The sequence below is a fragment of the Balaenoptera acutorostrata genome, chromosome 7, assembly GCF_949987535.1.
Source record: "Balaenoptera acutorostrata chromosome 7, mBalAcu1.1, whole genome shotgun sequence".
Taxonomy (NCBI): Eukaryota; Metazoa; Chordata; class Mammalia; order Artiodactyla; family Balaenopteridae; genus Balaenoptera; species Balaenoptera acutorostrata.
In genome coordinates, this window is record NC_080070.1 from 28,472,337 (window position 1) to 28,493,237 (window position 20,901).

The following is a 20,901-nucleotide window of genomic DNA, read 5'->3' on the forward strand; positions in this document are numbered from 1 at the left end:
AGGCTTTAGACTTTAGAATATTGCTATATGAAACTTAGCCTAAGATTGCTTATTCCTTAAAGGTTTTAAAAAGAGCTTTGCAGCAAACATTAGATTTCAGTAACACTCTGAGGCCTACCCCAAACAAGGCTGTATCCATTTAAAACAATATATTTTTAAAATTTCTAAGTGATAATAATTAAATCATAAAATATTTTCTTATTGAGCTATTTCCCTTTTATAATCCTTAATAAATTTTATTAATTTTATCAATCTGCTAATTAACTCTGTATTATTTAATATTAGATTTATGCCTTAAAAATGGAAACTAATTATAGGGCTGCAGCTTCTCATTTGCTAGATTAAAACTAGAACTGAGGATCTAAAGTTTCTGATGAAGATTCCTAGCTCTGCACAACATTCATTTTACCTTTGATCAGAAAATGATGCCATTACTTTGAAAACATATCAAATATAGTTGTTAAATGGTAGCTTTGTAGTTTTCAATGTAATTTAGCTAATATGAAATGTAAAAAAAAATTAAAGGTAAATTGAGGCTGTAACTAAAAATTCATACTACTGTCATACTAAATACAGCCTTAAATGGTTTCTCTATTTGGCTATTCTACATTCCTGATGATTTATTCCGATACATGGGCTTCTATTTAAACTTTAAATTATATCAAATCTAAGATTTAAATGCTTGCAAGTATGGCATAAATTGGACTACAGGTCTCCAAAGCAATTACCAATCAGGCTACAAAAAATACAGCATCTGGACATTAGAAATTGTGATCAACATAGCCTCCTTTTTGATAGATTATAATCAGGGAAAGAAAATGAGCAGCTTTATACCTTAAAAGTAGAAGAGTCAGTGAATTTTCACTGTGCTCTTTCTAGGTCAATGAATCTTCTCTTAAAGTCTCAATAGTTTGGGTAGGAGGCAACAAAAGCACTGGCAAACATAGTCTTTAAATATTTTGTTGTGGTCCTGAGTCAGTGGAGGACTCACTCCATTTCCTGTCTGAATTCTTAGCCTGGGACTCCTCACATGAGCTTCAGGGCAAGTTAGCTCCATCTTTGACCCTCAGTTCAGGAGACAGGCTATGTTGGGAGGCATCAAGCCAGATTTGGAAATAGGAAGTGAGAATCTTAGCCATTGTCAGGGAGGCAGGGGCCATAGCACTGCTAAAATAGCTAAATACAGCTGTTTCCCTATGGACATCTGCTTTGTGAAGAACTGTGAACTTGTTATAGATTTATTTTTATAGGAAACAGAACTGTAACTGAGTCTCATATTGCTATATCTGTAGGTCTAACACCTTGAGGATTGTAATCATTGTTCCACAAGGGTTGTTCTCAATTGGCAAGGCATGATCAAGACACATTCATACAACTCAGTATAATTGAACCAAGTAGATAATTTTTTTAGCATTCTAAATAGCATGCTTTTTTCCCCAGGGGTTATTTCATAAATCCATCAAGCTAACCATCATACTAGTTAGTACAAATTAGTAGCAAATTCTGAATCCTGAGGAAGTGTTTGTACTTCTGCAGAGTAAAGCTCTCTCATATTTTTTTTCCTAAATTGTTTTACTTTCCCATGGTCTACAAATTCTTCAAATAATTTTCTTAAGTTTTAGTGATAGTTTTATTCCATAAAGCACATAATAATAAGGTTAACTTATAGTAGAAGGAACAAAATTATTTTTGAACCTTTAATTAACTGATAATTATAAACATATTATTTTTAAGTGTTCAGCTCCAAAGATATGGAGAACATTTGATGGAAAAATAATTGAGATGGATACACAATTCACCATCAGAGCCAGAGAGCTGCAAAACATCTATAACTGCATTATGCTGAAAAATATCTCTCAAGATGAGAGACTAGATGTGCTCTTAACACTTAAACATACTGTGAAGGTACGTTACTTTCTCTTAGTTTTTGGGTATCACTACCACTATCAATAAAAAAATTGAATACTAAAATAAACAAGATGGTTTGTATTAAGTAATTATAAAGATAATAAATGTCTATATATATGAATTTTATTTTGTCAACAACTATATTGTTTGGGTATAATTGGAGGATATGGTTTATGCCTTAACATTTATCTGCAAGTTCTCAAACTATATATTATGTCACATACAAAAGTAAATATAACACAATGAATATTCTAAATGTAAATGTATCCTTAACTTTGCAATGAACGCAGATATATATAGCATGAGATTAGTAATCAATTCAGTTCAATAAAACAGCAATTATTGTCTATATATTTTGACACTTTTTAATGAAAATTTTATCTTTTAGCAATTTTAAAGCAGCATTAGTATAAGTATTTTTATCTCCTTTTCCTCATCAGTTATTGATTTAAGGCACTTTAAGTAGTTGAGTAAATGGTTCTTGTTGGAAGGTAAGTCCCCATAGGTCTCTCACATTTCTGCCCACCTTGAAAGCAGAGGCATGGACTCAATTAGGCATTGACTGCCTTTTTTCTGGACAGCCTTTTCAGAGGTGTTTGTCAAGTGACTATGCCTTTGAAGCTAGAGATAGGAAGAGAGGGAGAAGCCATAGGACCAGAGGTGGGAAATAAGCATGGTATCTGTAGAGGGCAATAGAAAGACCAAATTGGCAAAAAAGAGAGTACAGGTAAGGGAGTACAGTAGAAATATTCTTACCTGACATAATTAGGACCATTAGCTGGTTAATTAAAAAAGCCAAAGGATGGACTCATAAAAGGTAAGTTGTGCATGTCTTAATATGTTTAACCTAATATATCCACATATACATTTATTTAACAATATTTGATGGAGGATTAAGGCTTTTAAGCATAACTCGATTTCTGGCTGTGTTTGTTGTGGTTGCACAACCTTAGATTAGTTATTTAATATTTCTGAAAATCAGTTTCATCATCTGTAAAATTAGTTGCCTTGAAGATACACATATATATGTGTGTATATATTTATGCATACGTATGTATATAGAATATAAATAAAATATATAATTTATGTGTCTCAATGCTTACAAATAGGGAGCCCTCAATAAATAATAAGTATTATTTTGATGACAGTTGCTAATATAGACCAGTGAATTTTGAACCTGGGTGTATGTTAGAATCATCTGGAGAGCTTGAAAGAGAGAAAGAGATACACAGAGAAAAGGAGAGAGAGTATGAGAATAAATGAATAGGAGTGATATCTAGGCCCCATTTCAGAGCAGTTAAATCAGATTCTCAAGTGTGAGGGCACTGTTAAAATCTTTTAAAATCTTCCCCAGGTCATTCTAATGTGCCCTCAGGGTCAAAGACCACTGATGCAGACTCTTGTATTAGCCATACCAAGTACATATTAAAAAGAAGAGAAGAGCATTATTTTACAGTTACTGACATTACCCTCTGACTCCTTCATTCAAACTATGGTTTTTGTAGTCCCTCTTGGGCAGTCGGAGCAGCTTACTTCTATTTTATTACTTCTAAATCCTTCTACTTTAATCACTTCACTCTTACTTGGGCTTTCTTATTCAATCACCATCGTTTCTATTACTTTGTTAAAGATTATTGTGAATTATATAAACATGCAGAAAAAAATGTATAAAATATACGTGTGTAGTTTAGCAAATATAAAACCACCAATCTTGTTACTGCCCTCTGGCCCCAAAACAGGACATTGCCAACGTGCCCCCTTTTCTTCATATTTGCAATTCACCCTCTCGTCTTCTAAAAGTAATTACCATACAGACTTTCATGGTAGTCATTTCCTTGATTTTTCTTCATAGTTACCACCTCTGTATACATCTCTAAATAATACGGTCTAGTGTTGTTTATTTTTGGATTTTATTTAAATGGAATGAGACTGTATGTATTATTTTGTGCCTTGCTTCATTTGCTCAACATTAATTTGTAAGATTTAAACTTGTTACTGTATATAGCTCTAGTTAATTCATGTCCATATATCAGATAATACTCTACTGTATGAATAAGCCATCATTATTTATGTAATCAATTTATTTATGGATATTTAGTTGTTTCTAATTTTGAGCTGGTGTGAACGATGACTCTGTACACATTTTTTAAAGCACTTAAAGTAGAATTGCTGGGTTGTAGATTATGCATATCTTAAGTTCTACTAGATAATGTCAAAATTTTTTCTAAATTAGTGGCACCAATTTATACTTATGTCAGCAATGTTTCGTTACTTTTGGAATCTAGTTTTCAGTTTGTTTGGGTGATAATTTTAAAAACTAATTAGTGATTTTTAAAATTCTATACTGAATATGGTTGTGTTTTACACAGGAACATGAATGTAAACTGACTCAGGAAATTCTAGAATTGATTGACAGGGAGGTTGACCTTACGATGAGAGGAGTCAAACATGAGAACCTTGAAGGGCTCAGAAAAAGGATTGCAACACTCTTTTTTCATTACATCAAAACACCTCTGTTTAATCCAGAAGTTGCAAGACACCTTAAGGTACTCTACCTTTTCTTCCCTGTATTCCTTTATCAAAATTCTAAGATGTGCTATAGTAAGTTGAAGTATATGCAGATTTTGCTTTAATACTTTACTAGGGGTCCATGTGGAAGACCATCTTATTGGTGAAATCTCCTTTGAATGATATTTTTTATGTTGATAAATGAATCATTTAAATTTTTCTGTTTTTATTTCCAAGCTTGAATTCTCTCCTACTCTCTGGATTAAATATCCAGTTGAATATTACAGTGTGTGGAACACATCATGATCTCTCACGCCATCATGCTTTTCCATGTACTGTTGCTTCTACTTGGAATGCTGTCCCCTACTTTACCCAGCCAACTCCTCTTCATTTTCTAAGACTCAATTCACATGTACCCTCCTTCATTAGGCCTCAGAGAGAGTTAAACTCTTCATATCTGAGATTCTACATGCACCTGTTTGTGTTCCTTTATAATACTTATGACGGAGTTATAATTATTACTGAACAGATACACATAGATATCCTGCAAGAACTTCAAATGTAACACGTATTTGAATTAAACTACCTTTTCCAACTCTAACATGTTTAGGCTTCTTTGGGGATTTTTCTCTCTAAAGCCAAGATAAGTGCCTTATTGCCTTCTCACTTTGCAAAACTATTTAAAACACCTTTAGTAAAGTTTTGGGGGGATTTACTAAAGAATTTGAAACAGCGTTTTGTTTCAGTGATTATGTTTAGACTAATAATCTATTTAAGAAGCTGACTAAACATGTATTTTGCTTTTTTAACATAAACAAAATCTCAATATTTAGTCAAAATTTTTAGAAAAATTAAAATTGTTTGTTTCTTATATTCTTTTTTTTTAATGAAGTTTTGAAACTTAACTGTATTGCAAGATAATTTCAAAATATAACAAAAGTTCAAGAGAAGAGTTGACCATTGAATTATTTCTTATTCATGTCGGTGTTTCATTTTTCCAAGCTACCTTTTAGTCTTCTATAGACTTACTCAGTTTTTATATGCTTGCAGTAGTATAATAGAATTTAATATTCTATACATTCATATAACATTGTATCATTTTATTCACTTTTTAAATTTACCTTTGGTAAAATTCAATCTTTTTGGTGAGTTTTGACAAATTCAGAGTCATGTAATCAACAGCCAACAGCACAATCAAGATAAAAAATAGTCTTATCACCTCCCCCAAATTCCCTCGTGCTGCTACTTTGTAGTCAGCCCTTCCCCTGGCTACCTAACCCTTGGCAAACACTGATCAGAATTTTATTTCTATAGTTATACCTAACCTAGAGTGTCACATAAATGGAATGATATGCTATGTACAAGTATACCATGTCTTATTGCACTTCACTTTACTGAGCTTTGCAGATACTGTGTATGTGTGTTTTTTCTTTTTTCTTTTTTTTCTTTTTTTTTACAAATTGAGGGTGTGACAACCCTGCATTGAGCAAGTCTGTTGGCACAATTTTTCCAACAGTATTTGCTCACTTTGTGTCTCTGTGTCACATTTTGGTAATTCTCAGAATGTTTCAGGCTTTTTCATTATTGTTATATTTGTTACGGTGATCTGTGGTCACTGATCTTTGATGTTACTATTGTAATTGTTTTGGGGCACCATGGACCTCACTCACATAAAACAGCGGACTTATTTGATGTGTGTGTGTCCTGACTGCTCCACCAACTGGTGGTACTTCCAACTCTCTCCCTCTCCTCGGGTTTCCCTATCCCCTGAGACACAACATTATTGAAATTAGGCCAATTAATAACCCTACAACAGCCTCTAAGAGTTCAAGTGAAAGGAAGAGTTGCACACCTCTCCCTTTAAATCGGAAGCTGGAAATGATTAAACTTAGTGAAGAAGGCTTGTGGAAAGCTGAGATAGGCCAAAAGTTAAGCCTCTTGCACTAAATAGTTAGTCAACTTGTAAATGCAAAGGAAAAGTTCTTGAAGGAAATTAAAAGTGCTACTTCAGTGAACACATGAGTGTTAAGAAAGTGAAACAGCCCTATTGCGGATATGGAGAGAGTTTGAGTGGTCTAGATAGAAGATCAAACCAGCCATAACATTTCCATAAGCCAAAGCCTCTTCCAGAGCAAGGCCCTAACTCTCTTTATTTTTGTGAAGGTTGAGAGAGGTAAGAAAGCTGCAGAAGAAAAGTTTCAATCCAGCAGAGGTTGGTTCATGAGGTTTAGGGAAAGAAGCTATCTCCATAACATAAAAGTGCAAGGTGAAATAGAAAGTGCTAATGCAGAAGCAGCAAGGTATCCAGAAGTTCTAGCTAAAATAATGAAGGTGGCTACACTATGCAGCAGATTTTCAGTATAGATGAAGTGGCCTTATCTTGCAAGAAGATGCTATCTAGGACTTTCCTAGCTATAGAGAAGAAGTGAATTCCTGGCTTCAAAGCTTCAAAGAACAGGCTGACTCTCATGTTAGGGGCTAATGCAGCTGGTGACTTTAAGTTGAAGCCAGTGCTCATTCACTATTCTGAAAATTCTAGGGTCCTTAAGAATTATGTCCAAGCTACTCTGCCTGTGCTCTATAAATGCAACAACAGAGTTTGTATGACAGCACATCTCTTTCCTACAATGGTTTAGTTAATATTTTAAGCCCACTGTTGAGACCTACTGCTCAGAAAAAGAAGATTCCATTCAAAATATTACTGCTTATTGACAATGAACCTGGTCATGAAGGAGCTCAGATGGAGATGTACAATGAGATTAATTTTGTTTTCATGCCTGCTAACATAGCATTCATTCTGCAGCCTGTGGATTAAGGAGTAATTTTGACTTTCAAGTCTTATTATTTAAGAAATACATTTCATGAAGAGATGTGGCCAAGATGGCAGAGTAGGAAGGCCTGAGCTCACTTCCTCCCTGCAAAATTACAACTATTTACAGAACAACTATCTATGAGAACAACCTAAAGATGATCAGAAAGGATTTCCCACAACTAAAGATGTAAAGAAGGAACCTCAAGGAGAAGGGTAGGAGGGATAGAGATGTGGTAGAGTCAAGACCCACACCCCTGGGTAGGTGACCCATAAAGTGGGAGGATAATCACAATTGCAGAGGTTCTTTCCAAGGAGTGAAGGGTCCGAACCCACCATTGGGCTCCCCAGCCCAGGGGTTCTGCACCAGGAAGACGAGCCCCCAGAACATCTGGCTTTGAAGGCAAGTAGAGCTTGCATATGGGAAAGCTAGAGGGCTGTAGAAAACAGAGATTCTGCTCTTAAAGGGCATGCACAAAATCTCACATGCTCTGAGTCCCAGCGCAGAGGCAGCAATTTGAGAGGAACCTGAGTCAGACCCACTTGCTGATCTTGGAGAGCCTCCTGGCGATGCAGGAGGCAGCTGGGACTCCCTCTGGTGACATAGACATTAGAGGCAGCCATTTTGGAAGCTCATTCTACCACAGAAGACACTGATGCTGTCAAGCGCCATTTTGGAGTCCTCCCTCTAGTCTATTAGCACCAGGGGCTTACCAGCCAACCAGTGGGCTGGCAGCCACCACACGAGGCAGGGCCTGGCAGCCAACAGGGCCAGAGGCCAGCCCTGCCTAACAGCATGACCACAGTAGTTGGCCCTGCCACACAGAAGAGCCCACGCAGCCCACACAGGGGCCACTTTTAGAGTATATAGCTCTGGTGACCAGAGGGGAATGTGCTGCTTGGCTCCACAGGACATCTCCTATGTAAGTCCATGTTTCCAAGATTGGGAAACATAACTGAACTACCTAATACATAGAAATAAATACAGAGAATTAGGCAAAATGAGGAGACGGAGGAATATGTTCCAAACGAAGGCACAAGACAAAACCTCAGAAAAAACTAAATAAGTGAAGATAAGAAATCTACCCAATAAACAGTTCAAGGTAATGATCATAGAGATGCTCAATGAACTCAGAGGAAGAATGGATGAACACAGTGAGAAGTTTAACAAAGAGTTAGGAAATATAAAGATGAACCAAACAGAGCTTAAGAATACAATAACTGAAATAAAAAATACACTAGGAAGAATCAACAGTAGATTAGGTGATACAGAGTAAATGATCAGCAAACTGGAAGACAGAGTAGTGAAAAATCACCCAAGCTCAAAGGAAAAAAAAAGAAAAAAAGGAATTAAAAAAAATGAGGATAGTTTAAGAGACCTCTGGGACAACATCAAGCATACTAACATCCACATTATAGGGGTTCCAAAAGGTGATGAGAGAGAGAAGGAGGCAGAGAACTTATTTGAAGTAATAATAGCTTAAAGCTTCCCTAACCTGGGAAAGGAAACTGACATCCAGGTTCAGGAAGCACAGAGAGCCTCAAAACAAGATGAACCCGAAGATGTTCACATTAAGACACATTATACTTTAAATGGAAAAAATTAAAGACAAACAAAGAATCTTAAAAGCAGCAGGAGAAAATCAACTAGTAGTATACCAGGAAACTCTCATAATACTATCAGCTGACTTTTCAGCAGAAACTTTGCAAGCCAGAAGGGATTGGCACAATATATTTGAAGTGATGATGGGGAAAAACCTACCACCAAGAATATTCAACTTGGCAAGGCTATTGTTCAGATTTGAAAGAGAGACAGAGGTTTATAGACAAGCAAAAGCTAAAAGAATTCAGCATCACTAAACCACCTTTACAAGAAATGTTAAAGGGACTTCTTTGAGCAGAAGAGAAAAGACCACAACTAGAAATATGAAAACTATAAAAGGAAAGATCTCATTGGTAAAGGGAAACATACTGTAAAGATAGGAGATCAACCACTTATAAAGCTAGTAGGAAGGTTAAAAGACAAAAGTAGTAAAATCATCTATATCCACTTATATCCTAATAAGTAGTTAAGGGATATACAGAACAAAAAGATGTAAAATATGATGTCAAAAATATTAAACATGGCAGTGGTGGGTAGTGAAGTAAAAATGCAGGGTTATTAGAATGTGTTTGAACTTAAGAGATCATCAGCGTAAAATATATGTGTTGTTATATATGAACCTCATGGTAACCACAAAACAAATACCTATAATAGATACACACACAAAAGAGAAAACAATCCAAACATAACACTAAAGGTAGTCATCAAATCATAAGGGAAGAGAGCAAAAAAAGAAAGGAACAACAAAAACAACAATAAAAGACTACACAACAACCGGAAAACAGTGGACAAAATGGTTATAAGTACATGCCTATCAATAATTTCTTTAAATGTAAATGGACTAAATGCTTCAATTAAAAGACATGGAATGGCTGAATGGATAAAAAAAAAAAACCCCAAGACCCGTGTATATGCTGCTTACAAGAAACTTACTTCAGATTTAAAGAAGCAGACAGACTGAGAGTGAAGGGATGGAAGAGGGTATTCCAGGCAAATGAAAGCAAAAAGAAAGCTGGGGTAGCAATATTTAAATCAGACAAAAATAGACTTTAAGGGCTTCCCTGGTGGCACAGTTGTTAAGAATCTGCCTGCCAGTGCAGGGGACACAGGTTCGAGCCCTGGTCCAGGAAGATCCCACATTCTGCAGAGCAACTAAGCCCGTATGCCACAACTACTGAGCCTGCGCTCTAGAGCCCACGAGCCACAAATGCTGAAGCCCGCACGCCTAGAGCCTGTGCTCTGAAACAAAAGAAGCCACCGCAATGAGAAGCCTGCACACTGCAACAAAGAGTAGCCCCTGCTCGCTGCAACTAGAGAAAGGCTGTGCACAGCAACAAAGAGTAGCCCCTGCTCGCCGCAACTAGAGAAAGGTCGTGCACAGCAACAAAGACCCAACTCAGCCAAAAATAAATAAATAAATAAATAAATAAATAAATAAATAAATTTATTTATTTATTAAAAAAATAGACTTTAAAACAAAGACTGTTGTAAGAGACAAAGGACATTACATAGTTATAAAGCAATCAGTCCAATAAGAATATAACAATTGTAAATATATATGCACCCAACATAGGATTACCTAAGTACATAAAACAAATATCAATAAACGTAAAGGGAGAAATTGACAATAACACAATAATAGTAGAGGATTTTAACATACCACTTCCATCAATGGACAGATCATCCAGACAGAAAATCAATAAGGAAACACTGGCCTTAAATGACACGTTAGACCAAATGGCTTAATGAATATATATATATATATAAAACATTCCATCCAAAAGCAGCAGAACACACATTCTTTTTTTTTTTTTAATTTTTTTTTTAATTTAATTTAATTTATTTATTTATTTATTTATTTATTTATGGCTGTGTTGGGTCTTCATTTCTGTGCGAGGGCTTTCTCTAATTGCGGCAAGTGGGGGCCACTCTTCATCGCGGTGCGCGGGCCTCTCACTATCGCGGCCTCTCTTGTTGCGGAGCACAAGCTCCAGACGCGCAGGCTCAGTAATTGTGGCTCACGGGCCTAGTTGCTCCGCGGCATGTGGGATCTTCCCAGACCAGGGCTCGAACCCGTGTCCCCTGCATTGGCAGGCAGATTCTCAACCACTGCGCCACCAGGGAAGCCCAGAACACACATTCTTTTGAAGTGCTCATGGAACATTCTCCAGGATAGATTTCATGCTAGGCCACAAAACAAGTCTCAATAAATTTAAGAAGATTGAAACCATATCAAGCATCTTTTCCAACCACAGTGCTATGAGACTAGAAATCAACTGCAAGAAAAAAAAAACTACGAAAAGCACAAACATTTGGAGGTTAAATAATATGCTGCTAAACATGGGTCACTGAATAAATCAAAGAGGAAATAAAAAAAATACGTAGAGACAATAAAAATGGAAAGACAATGACCCAAAATCAATGGGATTCAGCAGAAGCAGTTCTAAGAGGGAAGCTGATAGTGATACAAGCCTACCTCAGGAAATAAGAAAAATCTCAAAATAAACAACCTAACATTACACCTAAAGGAACTAGAAAAAGAAGAACAAACAAAACCTAAAGTTAGTAGAAGGAAAGAAATAATACAGATCAGAGCAGAAATAAATAGAGACTAATATCAATGAAACTAAGAACTGGTTCTTTGAAAAGATAAACAAAATTGATAAACTTTTTGCCAGACTCATCAAGGAAAAACGAGGGGCCAAATCAATAAAATCAGAAATGAAAGAGAAGTTACAACCAACACCACAGAAATTAAAGGATCATAAGAGATTCTTATGAACAATTACACACCAATAAAGTGGACAACCTAGAAGAAATGGATAAATTCCTAGAAACATACAATCTCCCAAGACTGAACCTGGAAGAAATAGAAAATATGAACAGACCAATTACCAGTAATGAAATTGAATCAGTAATCAAAAACTCCCAACAAATAAAAGTTCAGGACTAGACTGCTTCACAGGAAATTCTGCCAAACATTTAAAGAAGAGTTAACATCTGTCCTTCTCAAACTACTCCAAAAAACTGAAGAGGAAGGAATACTTCCAAACTCATTCTATGAGGCCAGCATCACCCTGATACTGAAACCAGACAAAGACATCACAGAAAATTACATGCCAATATCACTGATGAACATAGATGCAAAAGTCCTCAACAAAATGTTAACAAACCAAATTCAGTAACACACTGGAAGGATCATACACCATGATCAAGTGGGATTTATCTCTGGGATGCAAGAATGGTTCAATGCTGCAAATCAGTGTGATACACCACATTAACAAATTGAAGAATGAAAATTATAAGATCAACTCAATAGATGCGGAAAAAGCTTTGACAAACTTCAACATTCATTTGTGATAAAAACTCTCAACAAAGTGGGTATACAGGGAACATACCTCAACATAAAAAAGGCCATATATGACAAACTTACAACCAACATCATATTCAATAGTGGAAAGCTGAAAGCATTTCCTCTAAGATCAGGAACAAGACAAGGATGCCCACTCTTGCCACTTTTATTCAACATAGTATTGGCAATCCTAACCACAGTAATCATACAAGAAAAAGAAATGAAGGGAATTCAAATTGGAAAGAAGGAAGTAAAACTATCACTATTTGCAGATGACATGATACTATGTAGAGAAAATCCTAAAGATAACACCAAAAAGCTATTAGAATTCATCAATGAATTCAGTAAAGTTGCAGGATACAAAATTAATATACAGAAATCTGTTGCATATCTATACACTAATAACAAACTCTCAGAGAAATTAAGAAAACAATCCCATTTATAATTACATCAAAGAGAATACAATACCTAGGAATAAGTCTAACCAACGAGGTAAAACTTGTACTCAGAAAACTATGACATTGATGAGAGAAACTGAATATGACATAAACAAATGGAAGAATTAATATTGTTAAAATTACATAATATCCAAGGCAATCTACAGATTTAATGCAACCACTTTCAAAATTCCAAGGGCATTTTCCACAGAACTAGAACAAATAGTTCTAAAATGTGTATGGAAACACAAAAGACTTTGAATAGTAAAAACAATCTTGAGAAAGAAGAACAAAGCTGGAGGTATCATGCTCCTTGACTTCAGACTACTACAAAGCTACAGTAATCAAAACAGTATGGTACTGGCACAAAAACAGATCCATAGATCAGTGGAACAGAATACAGAGCCCAGAAACAAACCCACATTTATATGGACAATTAATCTATGACAAAGAAGGCAAGAAAACACACTGGGGGAAAAGACAGTCTCTTCAATAAATGGTGTTGGGAAAACTGGACAGCCACATGCAAAAGAATCAAACTGGACTACTTTATCACACCAAATACAAAAATCAACTTAATGGAATAAAGACTTAAATGTAAAACCTGAAACCTTAAAACTCTTAGAAGAAAACCTAGGCAGTATGCTCTTTGACATCGGTCTTAGAAGTATTTTTTGGATACGTGTCCTCAGGCAAGGGAAACAAAGCCAAAAATAAGTGAATGGGAGGACATCAAACTAAAAATCTTTTGCACAGTGAATGAAACTATCAATAAAATAAAAAGGCAGCATACTGAATGCGAGAAGATACTTCCAAATGAAATGTCTAATAAGAGGTTAATATCCAAAATATACAAAGAATGCATACAACCCAACATCAAAAACAAACAACAGGATTAAAAATGGGCATAGGACCTGAATAGACGTTTTTCCAAGGAAGACATACAGATGGCCAACAGACGCGTGAAAATGTGCTCAACAGCACTAATCATCGGGGAAATGCAAATAAAAACCACCATGAGATATCACCTCACACCTGTGGAAGAGCCATCATCAAAAAGACAACAAATAACAAAGGCTGGTGAGGAAACGGAGAACAGGGGACCCTTGTGCACTGTTGGTAGAATTTATATTGGTACAGCCGCTACGGAAATGTGGCGGTTCCTCAAAAAATTAAAAATAGGACTGCCATGTAACCCAGCAATTTCACTTCTGTGTATTTACCCAAAGAAAACGAAAAGACTAATTTGAAAAGATATATGTATTCCAGTGTTCATTGCAGCACTGTTTATAAAAGCCAAGATATGGAAGCAAGCTAATTATCTATTGATAGACAAATGGATAAAGAAGATGTGGTATGTGTGTGTATATATATATATATATATATATACACCAACACACACACAATGAAGTATTAGCCATAAAGATGAGATCTTACCATTTGCTACAACATGGATGGATCTAGAGGGTATTATGCTAAGTGAAATAAGTCAGACAGAAAGAAAAATACTGCACAACCTCACTTATATGTAGAATCTAAAAAATAAAAAAACAAAGCAAAACGAAAAGAGACTCGTAGATACAGAGAACGAACAGGTGATTGCCAGAAGTAAGAGGGTCGGGGGGGCGAAATAGTTGAAGGGGATTAGGAGGTACAAACCTCTAGTTATGTAGTAAATAAGTCACAGGGAGATAATATACAGCATAAGGAATATGGTCAATAATATTGTAATAACTTTGTACTGGGACAGGTGGTTACTAGACTTATCCAGATGATCATTTCATATTGTATGCAAATGTTAAATCATTATGTAGAACATCTGAAACTAACATAATATTGTACATCAACTATATTTCAATAATTTTAAAAAATAAATAAATACATTTCATAAGGCTATAGCTGCCATAGATAATGACTCCTCTGCTGGATGTGGGCAAAGTAAATTGAAAACCTTCTGGAAAGGATTCATAATTCTAGATGCCATTAAGAGCATTTGTGACCCATGGGAAGAGGTCAAAATATCAACATTAACAGGAGTTTGGAAGAAGTTTATTCCATCCCTCATGGATGACTTTGATGGATTCAAGACTTTAGTGGAGGAAGTAACTGCAGATGTGGTGAGAATAGCAAGAGAACTAGAATTAGAACTGGAGCCTGAAGATGTAATTGAATTGCTCCAACTCATGATAAAACTTTAATAAATGAGGAGTTGCTTCTTATGGCTGAGCAAAGAAAGTGGTTTATTGGAATGGAATCTACTTTTGGTGAAGATGCCGTGAAGATTGTTGGAATCACAACAAATGATTTGGAATATTACATAAACTTAGTTGATGAAGCAGTGGCAAGGTTTGAGAGGAGTCATCCAATTTTGAAAGAAGTTCTACTGTGGGTAAAATGCTGTCAAACAGTATTGCATGCTACTGAGAAACCGTTAGCATAATGAAAGGAAGACTCAATCAGTGCAGCAAACTTGATTGTTGTCTTATTTTAAGAAGCTGCCACAGCTACCCCAAACTTCAGCAATCATCACCCTGACCAGTCAGTAGCCCTTAAGGAGGGCAAGACCCTTCACCAGAAAAAAGAAGACTCAGATGATAGCATCTTTAAGTAATAAAGTATTTTTAATTATGTACATTGTTTTTTTAGACTTAATGCTATTGCACATTTAACAGACTACAGTATAGTGTAAACATAACTTTATATGCACTGGGAAACAAAACAATTCGTGTGACTTGCTTTATTGCTATTATTCGTTTTACTTCAGTGGTCTGAAACTGAACCTGCAATATCTCCAAGGTATGCCTGTAGTCTTTCGAGACTGGCTTCCTTCATTTAGCATATTGTATTTGATATTCACCCATATTTTTTCAGTGTATCATTAGTTTTTGTTACAACTGAATAATATTTTTATGGTCTGGGTGTACCAGAGTTTATCTATTTACAATTGTAGGACATTAAATTGTTTAGAGTTTGGGGCTTTTGTGAATAAAGTCACTACGAACACTCAATTGTGAGTTTTTGTGTAAGTTGGTTGTTTGGGGTTAAATACCTAGGAAGTGGGATTGTTGAGTCATATGGTAAATGCATATTTACCTTTATAAAGACTGCCAAACATTTTTCCAAACTGATTATACCATGTTGCACCCCATCTGCAATGTATGAGAGTTCCAGTTGCTTTGCATCCTTGTCAGCACTTGGTATTGTCAGTTTTTATTTCATTTTTGGAATTCTCATAGGTGTGTAGTATTTTAATCTGCATTTTCCTGATGAGTAATAATATTAAGCATCTTTTCATGCACGTTTTTGCCATCCATATATCTTTTTGGTGAAGTGTCTCCACATATCTTTTGTCACTCCCATTTTTTCAGTTGAGTTGTTTATTTTCTCGTTATTGAAATTTTTAATATATTTTGCATATAAGTCCTTTGTAAGATACATGATTTGCAAATATTTTCTCAGTCTGTGGCTTGTCTTTTTATTCTTTTAACCATATCTCTAACAGAGCAGAAGTTTTTGTTTTGATGATGTTCAATTTGTTCATTTTTAAAATGGATCATGCTTTTATTGTTTGTTTTGTATTTAAGAAAATTTTGGAAGAATTAATATTGTTAAAATGTCCATACTACCCAAAGTGATCTACAGCTTCAGTGCAATCCCTATCAAAATTCCAATGGCATTTTTCACAGAGATAGAAAAAAAAAAAATCCTAAAATTTGTATGGAAACACAAAAGACCCAGAGTAACCAAAGCAATCTTGAGAAAGAAGAGCAAAGCTGGAGGCATCACGCTTCGTGATTTCAAACTATATTACAATGCTATAGTAATCAAAACAGTATATTATTGGCATAAAAACAGACACATAGATCAATGAAACAGAATCGAGAGCCCAGAAATTAACCCATACTTATATGGTCAATTAATTTACAACAAAGGAGCCAAGAATACACAACGGGGAAAGGACAGTCTCTTCAATAAATGGTGTTGGGAAAACTGGACAGTTACATGCAAAAAAAAATGAAATTGGGCCCTTATCTCACACCACATACAAAAATCGACTCAAAATGGATTAATTATTTAAATGTAAGACCTGAAACTGTAAATCTACTAGAAGAAAACATAGAGGAAAATTTCTTGACATTGACTTTGGCAACAATTTTTTGCTCATGACACCAAAAGCAAAGGCAACAACAGCAAAAATAGACAAATGGGATTGTGTCAACCTAAAAAGTCTTTGCACAACAAAGGAAAGAATTCAACAAAATGAAAGCAACCTATGGAATGGGAGAAAATATTTGCAAACCATTTATCCAATGAGTTAGTGTCAAAAACAACATGTACAACTCAATGACAAAATAATTTTAATCCAATTTAAAAATGGGCAAAGGACCTGAATAAACATTTTCCCAAAGAAGACATACAAATGGCCAACATGTACATGAAAAAGTGCTCATTATCACTAATCAAAGAAATGCAAATCAAAAGCTCAGTGAAATATCATCTCACCAAAGTTAAAATGTCTACTCAAAAAGACAAAGGGTAACAAGTGTTGGCAAGGATGTGGAAAAAAGGGAATCCTTGTGCACTGTTAGTGGAAATGTAACATTATGGAGGTTCCTCAAAAAATTAAAAATAGAACTACCATATAATGCAGTTTCAAATTTTGAATATTGATAATTGAGCCAATCTAAATTTAGTGTTAAGATAAATGAAAAGAGAACAACACTTGGTTTAGTGAGCTTTTATTTCTATGTGAATCTAGCTATTGCCTGTAAAAATAATTAACACAGCATAGCACCAAAAATCTAAATTCTTAAAAATATGTGCCAAAGCACTTTCTTTTCTTTTCTTTTTGGAAAGTTTTCTTACTATTGCAACTCAAAGCCTCTACCTACTCATTTTTTTCAGTCAGTTAATTTTCTAGGTGATTTTACCATGTATATCTAAAAGTTTATGAATAATAGAGATTTTTAATATTTTGGCAGGGTAAATGAATACTACTTGAAATTTAAATTTTGCATAGAGTAGGAAGTTAAGGAAAACATATGACTTTAAAATTAACCAACTTTTTGTCTCATTCTAAGGTAAATTAGCCCTTAGCATTTGGCCTGGCTGTTATAGTTTCTTTCTTTCTTTCTTCCTTTCTTTCTTTCTTTCTTCCTCCCTTCCTTCCTTCCTTCCTTCCTTCCTTCCTTCCTTTCCTTTCTTTCCTTTCTTTCTTTCTTTCATTTAGGTCACTCAAGACCCACTGAAGTTTTATAAGAAGATTTACTTTTGCCTCAGTTGCCAGCTGTATTTGCCTTCTACAGAGTTTGCTGTATCATCCACCTCACACCACATTTACCGCTGTCGTCACTGCATTAACCTTGACAATGAGACTCAAAAACGAGAATCATGTTTGAAGTACAAATGTTTACTTCAACGACTTTACTATTCAGAAGCTGATTATGAAGATGATTCTAAAATTGCTTTCCTGATGCAGGTATGATCAGTAAATGTTGCCAATCACGGATGAAATTTGTCCATTGATTTTACAGAAAAGATTTCTGCTTTCCCATCCAAACCTATTAAAATAATGGTTCTTCTTCCTATGTTTATTCTTTGTGAAGCTTGCCTCTCTGGCAGTTCTAAGTTTAATATGCAGACCTTGTGACAAAAAGTCATTTCAAGAGCTTTAGCTAATATGGTTTAAATTTTTTTTTAAAAGTTTTAAAACAGTTATTTCATTTCTTCCCTTTTCCCTCTTTTTTCATTAAAACAATGAAGTTTTTAATAACACTAAGCGAATTACTTATTCTTTATTAAATCTTAATTTCCTCATTTGTAAAATGGGAATAGAATGATCTGCAGTAACCCTGAGGATAAGATGATAGTTACTAATGAATTTTGAAAACTACTTAATACCATATAAATGTAAGGTAAAATTAGCATACTGGAAGAAATATACACAGCTTACTCTGGGTTAAAGATGCAGTCATGACTGTGAGACTGGTAACATACGGTTTGGGCAGAATGAGCAGAGATTTGATGAGAAATAAGAAGCTATGTGCACAGAAAACCTCATGAATAATGTTTTCCTTTAAAAAATATACTCAGTATAATGTGTTTTCTCAAGTAATAGAATAATTTTAAATTTTATGTTTAGAAGAAAACATTGTTTTTCACAAATGTTTTGACATGCAGCTACAAGATATTCAGTACCTGACTGAGAACATCTGGGCATCCCAGTCAGTGCTCAGCGCCTGGAACGATCTCAATGATCTGGTCATGGTCAGGTGGGATAAGTCCTTGGAGTGGTCGCCCTGGAACTGCATTCTTCTTACCAAAGATGAAGGCACTACTCATCTCAAGCTAAAGAGTGTTGAAGAGGTAAGGAGGTCAAACTTTATTTGGGACCTTAATTTGGTCATTGGAATTATTAGAGGTAACTTGACTGCCTTTTACTACATTCCATGCATAAGTTAAATAGTTCCATTGGATTAAGAAACAGAGAACCCATGGATAACAGTAACGAAATACATGGATGGTATGTATGGCAGAGATTAAAATTGAAAGGAAGCTAAGACACATCAAAGGTAAAGATAAGACATCTGAAAGTCTTTCAAGTACCTAACATGAAACCAGACCCTCCTAATAATAGCAAGTTCAAGCACATTAGTTCCACAGTAAATTCCGTAAGAACAGGGATATTGTTTAGTTTATTTGTGTCTGTCTCTAATACCTACAACAGTGTCACAGACTAGGGAATTAATAAGTATTTGTTGAATGAATAAATGAATATTATCACCAGATAGGTATTTTGAAACCTAGAGTCTGTCCTTTGATTAATCATCACAAGTCTGCCTAAAAGCACAGTAGATTCTCAAATAAATTCTGTTCATAATTTTGTGCTCTAAATGACAATCATACTGATGGGGTATAGTTCTGAGGCTTCATTTTTCATTTGCTTCCACCTAACTAGGAGTGGGGAAAGCACTGTAAAAATTAAATACCATTTAATTCCAGTAATTTATAAGATGCAATCTGTAAAACATTTTGATGAACAGAATTGAGGGGTCCCTGATGAGTTCCCAGAAAGCTCCATTTATACTAAGCAAGCCTATGATCCCAACAGCTGATATTGATTCTCTGCCTTCTACTGATTAAATTGCTGTACTTTAATTCCATGCAAGATGTCAGCTAAGGGAAAATAAAGAAATGACTTCAAATATAATAGTCATTTTGAATCATGCTATTTCCTGCCTGTGTTTTTATTAGGGAGGGGGAAGGAGTAAAGAGGAGAAACTAGTTAAATTTTTAACTTTTTTAAATAATTTTCCATTAGAAGTCAGGCTAAGAAAAATTTTACTCTAGGGACTGAAGGAAAGGGTAACAAGAAACTGAAGCTATGTTAAATATTGTATTTAGTAAACTAAGCTGCCTCATAAATATTTAATCACTGAAAGCCTAGCCAATACTAGCAATAGTGTTTCATATAGGACCCATAGTGGGATTGAAGTTCATTCCCAAAGCTGATATTCCACTGCTTCTTCAATTAATGCACACAACTCCCTTTGTGTATTTAATCAAATTCCTGCAGTATCAAATTAAATGTTCTATTCACATGCATTTCTAATTTCAGGATCTTATTGAATTTCTGTAAATAGAGCTCCATTTACGCCAAGCAACCCTAGTGTAAATAAAGAAATGACTTCAAATATAATTGTCATTTCAGACAAACTAAAAAAATTGCCTTTTTATGGTTTTGGGCTGGTGTAATCTTTTAAGTATTAATATTCAGCCTAGTTAAAGACTAGTTTATGTCTTGTGGTAATTTCCAGAATTTCCTAAATGCACAGAGGTATTTGCTATCTCATTGAGTAAAAAAAATACTCAAAAATTAAAATAATCTTGACTCCTGCAATCATGATACAAATTGTAGGAAAAGCATGGAAAAAGACTTCTGTTCTTTGAACTGTATATGAGGCAGATCAGTTTCTCCTGGTGTGTGCAATGGCCAGAGTAGGACAATAGTGGATTTAAAGTCAAGACACCTGACCCAGTATTTCCCCATTTCTGTCACTAACGATCTGCAAGACCTTAAGACCTGCCTTCTTTGCTTCGCAAAATTTTATAAAGGTTAGCGAAAAACATGAAATTGGTATAAAGGATTAGAGTAGATTAGAGCTTTGAATTCTGGCTCTATCACTTATGAGCTGGGAGAAGTTGGGCAAGTTTGTTAATGTCTCAATGCCCCAATTTTCTCATCTATAAAATGGGGATAATGGATATTGGATATTTTTCCATA

At 35.1% G+C, this 20,901-nt stretch overlaps 1 protein-coding gene across 2 annotated transcripts in view; it reads left to right on the forward strand.

Annotated features, from left to right (window-relative positions):
* IQUB (IQ motif and ubiquitin domain containing) overlaps positions 1-20,901 on the forward strand; it is a 68,926-nt gene that overhangs the window by 40,183 nt on the left and 7,842 nt on the right. For both annotated transcript variants that reach the window (XM_057550541.1, XM_007177226.2), the window contains exons 9-12: positions 1,735-1,905; positions 4,278-4,454; positions 17,848-18,096; positions 18,798-18,983. In XM_057550541.1, coding sequence (XP_057406524.1) covers positions 1,735-1,905; positions 4,278-4,454; positions 17,848-18,096; positions 18,798-18,983 — 783 coding nt within the window. The remainder of the gene's footprint in view (positions 1-1,734; positions 1,906-4,277; positions 4,455-17,847; positions 18,097-18,797; positions 18,984-20,901) is intronic.